Here is an 11,032-nt window from a genome sequence, read left to right as displayed (position 1 = left end):
TTTTCTATCATAACCTGAATCAACGATTCCTCTAATAAATTAATAACGTATTCAAAACATATTTCTTTCCTCTAAAATCCACCCGGACATCCACTCAAAAACATTTCTCTCTACAAAAATTACCTCCAAAAAGTGCACAGTGTACTCTAAAAACCACTGATGCCATAAATGTTTTTGGGAGATCACAAAGATCAATAAATAAACACGTGGATCTAGAAAGAGACACAAATCGCATTTACATAGTTTCGAAACACTCGTTTATTTAAATAAATTGAGCCAACATAGCTACATAATAATAATATTTACAAGAAAATAAAGTCCGGGAAGAAAACTGACTATTATGGTGAGGTATATTTACATTAGTTCGTGCACGAATTTTCGAAAGGATTGAATGCACCTGCGCAGGCACGAAAATCGATCGAGAAGGACACATGAACGCAAGAACAAGGCCACCGGACCACCGGACTTATCCCGTTACCGAGATCTCTTCAAGCCTAGTTTATGAATCGTAAGAAGGACAGCAGACGTTTTTATATATGTATATCTTGGCATCACTTTGGAGTCATTCAACGACGATCTTCTGAAAAATAAAAAATATATTTGTGTATATACGTACATAATACATGGAAGTCCATTCAATTGTTCTTCCGCTTAACTGTTCAAACTGCACTCGGTACGCCGATTAAGGGTGGTATTCACTGACAGAGTTTATACTGCAGTAAAATTTTTGGCTAGGAGATAAACAAGGATTGGTTAAAAACCAATTTTTTACCAATCCGTGTCTATCTCCTATCCACAAATTGTGATTATAGTTTAAACCATGACGGTGAATACAACCCTAAGTTGCACGAAATTTTCTAATTAGAGTTATTACAGTCGAGGTAAAACTTCTTTGAATCAACCTATAATTAATTCGTACTTCCATTAACTTTTTCACCATCACAGTTATCTAACCACGGTAATATTATCATGTAAACTTATATGTACAAAAGAACCTTTCTTATACGGTCCTTCTTAATCCTTACGGCGGCAATGGCGAGATATCTCGTCTAACTTGATCCCCTTTATTTTGGGCATCCCGAAATATCTTGGGTTTTTGAAATCCTCTCATTTCGGCAATCCCGAGCCCAGCTACTGTGTTCAAGCTCTTTTCACAGTCAAACATGTTTTCCATTTCCCCAACTTGTCAATCAACTGCCAGTAGGCCGAGTCAACTTTTGTTCAAAGTCTGATAACAGAAGAAGAGAGAGACGATGCATTTCCTTTCCTTTAAGACCCGTTTACACGAAGCAAGTGCTTCAGTTGGTAACTTAATTTTAACTTACCGATTCTTCTTGAAAGTGTCCACACGTAAGTGGTAAGTAGATGCTCATTGGATAATTTTTACAGAGGCGAGCGCAGTTAGCGCATGTGCGCTTCAGTCTACTCAAATCCACGGAGAGAGAGAGACGCAACGAGAATAATAGTAATAATTTTTTATTTATCTGGCATTCAGAGAAGTGCTTTTTTAAAGCTCATAGCTTTCGTAACGATGGATGAAGATGATCAGGTAGAACTTACGAATACTGTGATCAGAGCCACATTATATGATATTTTTTTTAAAGAATATAAATTTACTCACTTTTACTCAAAATTTACTCACCCAAGAGGGGAAAAAAGAATACACAACATATTATAAACTTATGTAAGTTATCGAGAAGAAATATAAGATTTCTCTATTTCTCCTCTAAGTTGTAAATATCGATTATATGATATTTTAATCGAAGTTAAAGAGGAGATAAATTATGAATTATGTAAGCGAAGATTCTTGGTATTCGTAGGAAATTCTAAGGGTTAAAAATTAAATAAAAGTTCATTAAACATAAAAATTATTTCCAAATTTTCGAAATTATTATTATATTTTAATTTAATCTAGAGAGATGACATCTTTATGTTAAATATTTGATCATGCATTTTTACAACAGATGGCAGCAAATTCGTTCTGGACGAGAGAAATATTCGAAACCCCCCTCCAGTTTTTAATATATAAATCCTCCACACCCGATATATATTTCTGAATCTTCAATTTTTTTCAACTCCTGACATCACGTCAACAGAATATTCCATAGCTTTTTCCAACACGAATAATTTTTTGTTAAGGTAATTTATGTCGCATTCATGGCGAAGATATTTTTCAACAAACTCGAAGGTTGTGTCCTCTGGCCACCTCACCATCCAATATTTCCGCGGAATTCTAGCGAAACTTCAGGAGACGACGGAGCATGAACAGGTTCACGCTTGAGATCAAAATAAACCCCTCCGTGAGAGAGCAAAAAGACCCCTCCAGAGCGGCAGGTCAAGCCCACTGGCGCATGCGCATAGGTCTACTTAACCGCAAAAAATAGAACCGTTTGTACTTCACTTACCAACTAAATCACTTGTGCATTTGCCAACTAAAGCCATGTAAACGGCCCTTATCGTCTGCATACATTGTATCGTACTTGGCAACTTAAAATTTAGTTACCAACTAAAGCACTTGCCTCGTGTTAACGGGCCTTTAGAGGTAGTTATACGTTTTTGCGCATGGCATAAACAACAGAAAACGATAGTTCCCGCCCCCCTTGTTTTTTTTATTATTATTTTCGGTGATGGGAGGAAGGTATTTATCAGCTAATGCAATCGGAAAAAAAGATTCCTCTAGAAAATAGGTGGCAGTTTCTAGAAGATTTGATGATTTCCACTGTGACATTTAAAATTCGAATCAGGAAATTTTTAAAAAAACCCTTAAAGGGCCTTTTTCTCAGCCACCTCGTTGGGATTATTCAATGCTGATTTGACGCTGTATAAAATCTATAGCTGATAGTACTGAGGTACGCCAGCTGTAGAATTGCGATCCTTATTTCTTCCGGAATTACTTTTGCGGACCGTATAAAATAACCATTTTCATAGCTAAATATGAAGGCAAACACTGATGAAGTTGCAAAGGTCTTTAGATCAGTATAAACCTCAATCAAACATCCGTAGTTCACATAACTCCACACATTCCATATGCACATCATATTTAGCCCTTCATCTACCACGTCATGAAAAAGTGAAATAATTATAATGTAAATTTTTGATAGGTCATTTTAGTTCTAATCAAAGTCTAAAAACAAAAAATAGTATATTTATTTTAATTATTTAGTACCCAAAGGGATAATTAACCTGGTACATTAAAGTTTCAAATTTCAAAGAATAAAGTTTTTTTGCTGACAAATTTGAAAGTTCCAATAAATGAATGCTCGGGTCTGTAAATGGGTCGGGTTTATTTTTGAATTATATGACATCTACATTTGTTATGGGCATCTTTTTCTCAGCCACATCGTTGGGCATTTTGCCTGTTGTGGCCTTGCATTTGTATTTGTATTATTTAAAAGGGTTACACTTCAAAATACCAACACCCTAAAACGAATGTCACGGGGGTTAAAAAGAAAGTGGTACTTTTAAGTAAACACTGTCAGTAGTCAAAGGGTAAAGTTAATGTCTTATATTGCATTTCAATGCTTACACATATTTTTTTTTTATTATTGTAACGAAAAGGATAGAATTTTCGAACAGACGAAACTGACGAAAGTTGGTGCTCCATTGATTATGTTTCTAAACTATGTGTTCTCCGACCAACCTGCACCTTTAGGCTGAGTGCGAAATCTCTTTCTGGGTTTTAACCAAACGTTTCAGAAGTCAGTTGTGCTTGTAGAATAAGTGGAAAAATCTTCAGTATGTAGGGCCCGAATTAGCTAGAAAAAAATACAGTGTTTCCCGCAGCAGTTTGTAACCTTATTATTAACTTTTTCATTTATAACCAGCATTCGGGTGATTCACTATTTCTCACAGAACTTTATAGATTCAACCTACATTTTTGTACGCAATAGATTTATTGCGTACTCAACTTTTACTTTCGCAATAGCTTCTCTCAGTCTCCCTCGCTGAACCGGATTTTCTGTAAAAATTGGGACCTGGGTCCCAATTAGGCCTATTCAACTGTACGCTATTGTAGATACGTATAAACATGTATTGTATCATTCCCCCCCCCCTCTAGAGCAGTGTTTCCCAAAGTAGACAATATTGCCCCCGGGGGGGCGATGGAAGGGTCTGGGGGGGGGGCAGTAGAAGCTTTGGATTTAGTATAGGATCCTATGGGTTTGCTGGAAATAACATAGGCATTGGAAGTGTGTAAATCATGTGCACAAGTGATCTTTTCAATTTTTTTTTTTTTTAATTACGGTATTAGGGTGGGCTGGTCAATTTCATTAATGCCCATTTTCGGTTAATGCATAATCGATAAATAATAATAATATAGATAATAATAACAATAATTTATAATAATATAGATAATAATAACAATAATTTATAATAATATAGATAATAATAACAATAATTTATAATAATCGATAGATAATAATAACAATAATTTATAATAATCGATAGATAATAATAACAATAATTTATAATAATCGATAGATAATAATAAATAATCGTTATACTTCTAAGTGTCTTAGGTTACTTTTTTGATTGTTATACCGCGAGGATCTTTCGTAACCAGGGCCTGTTAGACTGCGACATACGGTTTAGAGCCTATTTCGAACTGCTGGACACTAACACATTCCTGCAGCAGCTGAGAGTCGAACTAAGGATTGTTGAACCGAAAGCTGTTGCACTAATTCCCTGACTATTCAGTAGCATATCAAAGTGTTCTTACACTAGTCGAAATTGCAATGCGATGATTGCAATGATTTCTATTTGTGGTTTCACGGTAAACTATATTAATAGCAACTCGAGCACGATGGTTATTTGCTGTTATACGGTTTAGGATTGGCAAGATCCATAAATTGTAATTTTACATTAGAGCTCTTTTTACAGGTGCCTTTTTTATACTATTAGATTACTACTCAACTAACGAAGATAATTCGTTGTGGAATCACATCCATAAGCCGAAATCGTTGTTCTGCGAAACGCGATTTCCCATATGTTTCTATGAAAAATCGTTTGATTCGCTCCAAAAACGGCGCAAAATTTAAAAAAAAGTAAGTTTAATAAAACCTTAAGGAGTACTGTAATGAGCAATGTGTGAAGTAGTATGCTATGTGATGTAATTATATCTCATTTCTCACCCGCATGCAGGTGGAAAAGATAAAATCTTCGACTGCCCAGACTGTCCAGTTTGGTTTTAACTTGGTATTAGAAGTTTTTTTACCATATCCGCTGAAACCATTTATGTCTGAGGGTTGTGTTGTTGTTGTTGTTTTAAGCATTTTCTCTTAGTTTAATCATTAATTTTACATTAAATGACTCAGAATCTTTCTGAAAGAGAAAGAGAGATGTATCTGAAAAGCGATTCTGTGAGGTGGAACTACATTAATCTAGCTCAAGTAACAGTTACTCGTTAGATTCATTTTGATTAGCCCGAAAATTAATTTCACGATGTGGCAATTTTTTGTCAGCGCATTTATCCATATCAACTAAAATGTTCGTTTCCCGAATCCGTAGTCGTTAGCCGAGTTAGCAAAACGTCGAAAAAAATCGTCGTTAGCTGAAATATCACTGTACATATGAAATACTCGGAGGTCAAATAGTTTGGCACGCCTTCCTGGGAAAGGGTTCTGGCTTTTCCTAGAAAAAGAGTGGAAATTTCTAAATTTTTGAAAGCATGCCAACTTGATAAGAATGGATGATATGAAGACACCTACAGATTCTAAACGTGAGACCGATTTTTTTTACCAAATTTTAAAACTGCTGACATAACTTGTTAAATAGCTGAGAATATCCCGAGTATTTTCCGAGGTTCCTTGTGGTATCCAGAATATTGTATAAACAAATGTAGAAATCAATTAAATAAAAATCAATGAATGCATTCGCCGTGTCATGCCTGAATCCCGTGGGTGGACAAAGCGAACGTTTCCCATTATAAGATGCATCGTCAATAGATTAATAATGAGTGAACCGCAAACAACATGTAATTGAACTCACCTTTGGACAAGATGATGACGAGGAAGAGGAGGAGGTAATTTTTACCACCATCCGCCTCCGTGTCCACCTCCGTGTCCGAAACTAGACAAGTCGATGGAGTGAGATTTGTGATGGTGGACCTGTGCGTGTCCTCCTAGGTCGGCGATGTCAACGAACCTCAACTTGATGAACGGGATAGGGATGCCCACTCTTATGTGATGGCTCGCTAATACCATCGAGCAGAATGCGAGGGCAACAACGAGTGCGAACTGAAATGCGATAAAAATAACACCAGTGATAAATTACACGATTCCATCATAAGAAAAAAAAAACTGTTCTTCATTACAATACCATTTGTATACAGCGTATAAATGATTGATACAGGATAGCAATTAACAATTGAATGTGCATTATAACCGTAATGCACTGCATTAAATGGCATACCGTAAAAATCGGGGCACGAGCTTTTTTGAATGCTGAAGTCCATGACGGGGAAAGCGAGGTTCAATAACGATTACATGACACAAGACCGATATTAATCTATATTAAATGCTGAATAAATAGGCCAATCAAAATAAACAAATAGTTTCGCTGCAGTAAACGTATTTCGTCCAGGAAGTTAATAACGATAATGAAATTTATCATTTACTTAAGGCTCTAACCCAATTAACGCCAGCCAAACACGAAATAGTACTGATATTGTGTTTTTGCATGTTCAGAGATTGCAGAAATATTCTGTCGCTTTAATAAAAAGAAAACTCGCTACAATGATACCCGATAAATCCCCCTACAACAATATTTTTTCAAATCTTGTTGGAATCGCCTATAGCCTAATGTTAAACTCCTCTCGATAAAACGATCCTCTACTACGATAAGCCCTCTCTACAACGATATTTTTTTACGATATTCCGAAACCGCTACAACGATATTTATATTTCGCTCAAAATCATCTAAAATATATTAATAAATTCCTCATCAGCGTTTGTTCTCTCGAGGGTGTTCAATAGCATCGGTATTTTGCGCTATCTACCGTCCGAAAGTGTAAGTGAAGTTGCCGTGAATTTCACTTACACTTTACTTTTTGTGTTGTGCACGAAAGGGCTGTGATTAATTACAACTTTTGTAGCAATTAAATGCTTGTACGAGTAAATGCATTTCATGGTGGTACCAACAACGCCAATGCAAAAGAGATGACAGCAACAGCTTAAATTTGGTGCGACTGATTATAATTCTACCTCTCGATATAACGATAACCTCTCTACAACAATATTTTTTCTTGGTCCTCAGACTATCGTTATATTGAGGTATCACTGCATTTTTTACAATATCATGTTTTTTGCAGTGTAATTCTTTAATTTGTTGTTCTGCTTATTCAAATCTTAAACGCATCATCAAAAAATACTAAAATACTTCATTCTACTAATTTTTCTTTCTAATTTTTTAGCTCATCTAATTAACGGGAAAGAATATGTTTAGTATCTTACATTTACAATAAACCAAGATTTATAGTAGCAAAAAAAACCATGAAATTTGAATTATCTCCAACGTGATTCGTTGAAAATAAAAGATCCTATTAATGCAGAGAACAGGAAAGCTTCAAATTAGCCAATTGAATCGATTCCTAGAGTCCATCGTTTTCGGAATTTTTCGGAATCTGTGGCTCGAATCTCCCGACATGTCTGGAATCTAAAGAGCTTTGATACCATTACTCTAGTACAGTGGATTTCATAGCCTGCATCCTTGAGCGGAGTCTTAAGCAGAGATTGTTCCTGGTTCATCACAAGATTTATTTACCGTATTCCTCCTCAATTAGCCGTCATGCCGGGAAACAGTAAGAGAGACCAGCATGCGAGAATACCCGTATTTTTTAACACCTACATTATAGGTTTTCAAAAAGTGTTTCGTGAGAGCTCATCTGGGGCTCCACGGTTTCAAAAAAGCTGTGTAGGTTTACATTGACGGTGCAGTAAAAATATCTTTATTCTAGACACGTTAAAGTTTTTCTGAATTCTCGAAAACAGTGGTCGCTACTACCGAGGCTCTGAGCGAACTAAATCGTGAGAAAATCCTGACGTACAGAATTTTGTAGCACGAGGCCAAGCATCCCCAGAACTAATTCAAAAGTTAAAATCTTTCACATAAAGCTCGAACAGCACCAGCAAGTCCCAAAAAACTTCTGATGCCCCCTGTACCAGAGAATTTGTCTGTTTTTTCTTCCCCCTAAGCAAGGAGTGATTGATTGAAACCAAATCTTGATAAGCACAAGCATTGGGACAAAATCTTAGGAATGATTCGATAAAATATACACACTGAACATTAAGAAAGATCTTAATTATGCACAAGCTTGGTGAACCTCGAGTAAAAGATTGACCATTTCCAACAGACATGGCAAATGAGCCAAGAAAATACTTAACGATTAAGCAAAATTAGAAACAAGCATTTCATATAAGTGAAATTCATAGGCCCCGAAACGAACCTGGGGGGCTATTTGAGCCCCCCCCCCCCCAGTAATTAATGAATATACAATGAAATGCACCCCACCTCGTTTTGCTCATGAGCGAGTCCCGTACATACGGGATGTGACTCACACCTTTCAGCCACTCAATGTTTTCATGTCGGTGAATTTGAATACAGTAATTATTTGTAATATTGCTAGAGAGCTGCCACGACTATTTTTTATTAGGGCTGGAGATCGATTAAAACTTTTAACTGCTTACTCAAAAATTTTTAATCGATTAATCACCTGATCAATCACATTATAATTGAATATTTTTGAACGCTAGCCATTCATAACAGACGTTGTATTAATAACTATATAATATTAATTGATGCTACAAAAATATTTTTATTCATTTTAAGCACTCATTCTTTAGATCTGAACAAATATAGAAATAGATTAAGGAATTCTGGAAGCCGGCATGAAGCAATTTAATGTGCCGAACATATTTGTCATATCCTAAAATTTCTCAACTAAGATCTTATCGTTTCTCTTTTAAAATCGGTTATTTTTTGGTTAGTCATGATTTCGAAACTAATTTTTCGATCTTTTCATATTGTGTCTTGATTCTCTAAAACTGTAGGAAATATCTTAGAGGGGGTTTCGCAACCAAATGGTACTGGGAGGGGGGGGGGACTGATGCTTCCCGAATATACTAAAACTGCTACTATGTATTTTGGTCATTTCTTTTAAAACTCCGAACAAACTCAATTTGGTACTGAAATCCTCACCAGTTTTTGTCGAGTTGACTTGCATTTCCAGATGTCGAAAAAATTTAATAAAATTACTGATTCAAGAATATTTAAATATGGTCACTTATCTAAAATGTCATGCATAGAAACAAAATTTGAAACATGATTTTTTCGCCAAATAAATGAAGTTAATTTACAAACTTTAAATGAAAGTTTCAATCGAATTCTAATCGGATTGATCGAGTCGATTAACTCAACTGAAATTTCCAACTGCGATTAAAAATTGGTAGATCCTAATGCCTAGTTCAATCAATCAATTGCCTATCAATTTTTTTCAAATAGATATTTTCCAAGACCGTGTCCATCACATACACATGGAAGTAAGGGCTGATATTATCGATAAGTTATGGGACCTAGTCTGTTCGAAGTAGGTAATGTAAGTTAATATAATAATCAAATCCACAAAGGAAGGACAACCAAAATCTTAATACATATCTATAGACGCATTCTGCCATGTCAATCTTGCTGCTGACAATCCACAACCTTCTACGTTTCCCATCATGTTAACTAAAACATCTAAGACTCGCAAGAATCATCGATCGAAAAATTAATCCAACAACTGCAAACAATGCGTTATTCGTGTTGATGCAGATTCCGGCCAGGATGCGTTCGGGGTTACTCCGAATTAAAGAGAACACTTTTAGTTTTGTTTTTCTCGAGCATTGGACAATTTATTTTGCGTATCAATCCAAGTAAACAGCTAGTGTCGGCAAATAAGACCTAGCATAAACAAGATATATAAGTATTAACGAATAAGGAGCGAAACTCACCACGGCTTTCATGGTGACTTGCAAAAGGGATCTTGGTCAGTGAAACACAAAACGCTTGACTGTGGGAAATGGTATATGTTTTCTCGACTTATATACCTGTGTCGGCCATTTCCCAACAAGGGTTGGGAAGAGAAGAGGTTCAAGACACGAAATCAGACAATTTCTTTCCCCTCAACCCCATTCATTTCTAGTGTGGACCTCCCCCAAATGTTTCGGCCGGAAGGCGGAGAAAGAGGAATAACTAGATCCAAAACCTCGGGAAGGAAGGAAGTGGAAAAACGTTATCAACAAAAAAGAATGAGGAGGCTCTCATAAAGGAAGGACAACACAATAAGAACCGGACCTAGTGAAAGTGTATAAAAGAAGTAAAGGAAAAATAACGTCGGTGTAATCACCGCACCTTGGGCTATCGAACTGAAACGATCTCTGACCCACTTTATCCACAACTATTGAGTGGGGTGCTCCAATGTAATCTTAATATAGCTCGTTTTCAGCTTGGACCAGCCTGCTGTTATGATAGTCGATCTTCACTCTCGTGGCCGAAACAACAAACCTATGCTTGAAAAGAAAGCGAAAGTGAACGCGTAACCTCAAATTATATCTTTTTTGTTTCTTGGCGTGTGTATGTGCGCATTCTTCCTTCACTGCAGGGCTTTCACGTGTATATTTATTTGGACATTTATCTATAGTTTCACTCAGGCGTGAGGATATAATTTTGTAAACAACGTATGTATCTGCTTATAAAGTCATCGAGTGTAATATGCTAAATGTTTATTAATGTTTGAATTGCTTCCGATAAACGAATGATACATTTCCTAACGTGGAAACGTTTCCGGAAAAGTAAGTGACGAGAATATTTAGTAATGAGGCTCGAGCTTATTTTGTGATGGATATAAATTTCTTAGAGCTAGAAGTTGGGCAGAAGTTTCATTGAGTTTATACCCTGTATTCAACATCAGGGTGTGTTGGGTGCCTACCTACCTACACAGTAATCTCAAGTCTACTTATTGGTCGGATTCCTATTTTAATGGAAATTAAAGGCGTGAAGA

General features: G+C 36.1%; 1 protein-coding gene across 2 annotated transcripts; it reads right to left on the bottom strand.

Moving 5' to 3' along the window:
• Positions 1–234: 234 nt before the first annotated feature.
• LOC149070630 (uncharacterized) lies at positions 235–10,085 on the bottom strand. Of its 2 annotated transcripts, none has more exons than XM_089249125.1 (3): positions 9,984–10,085; positions 5,986–6,233; positions 235–580 (listed from the first exon to the last, which is right to left on the bottom strand). In XM_089249125.1, exons 1-2 carry the CDS (start codon positions 9,993–9,995, stop codon positions 6,027–6,029), a joined length of 219 nt encoding a protein of 72 aa, XP_089105251.1. In that variant the 5' UTR covers positions 9,996–10,085; the 3' UTR covers positions 235–580; positions 5,986–6,026. The 2 variants fall into 2 exon arrangements, with proteins under 2 accessions (XP_089105251.1, XP_089105252.1); XM_089249126.1 differs by having other exon boundaries at positions 235–577.
• Positions 10,086–11,032: the final 947 nt, after the last annotated feature.

This window comes from Pholcus phalangioides, unplaced genomic scaffold, assembly GCF_987345545.1.
Source record: "Pholcus phalangioides strain wild (caught in Gottingen) unplaced genomic scaffold, Ppha-v1.0 ptg000021l_1, whole genome shotgun sequence".
In the NCBI taxonomy this organism is placed as follows: domain Eukaryota; kingdom Metazoa; phylum Arthropoda; class Arachnida; order Araneae; family Pholcidae; genus Pholcus; species Pholcus phalangioides.
The sequence above is the reverse complement of the archived record's forward strand: the minus strand, read 5'-3'. Positions and strand labels throughout refer to the sequence as shown.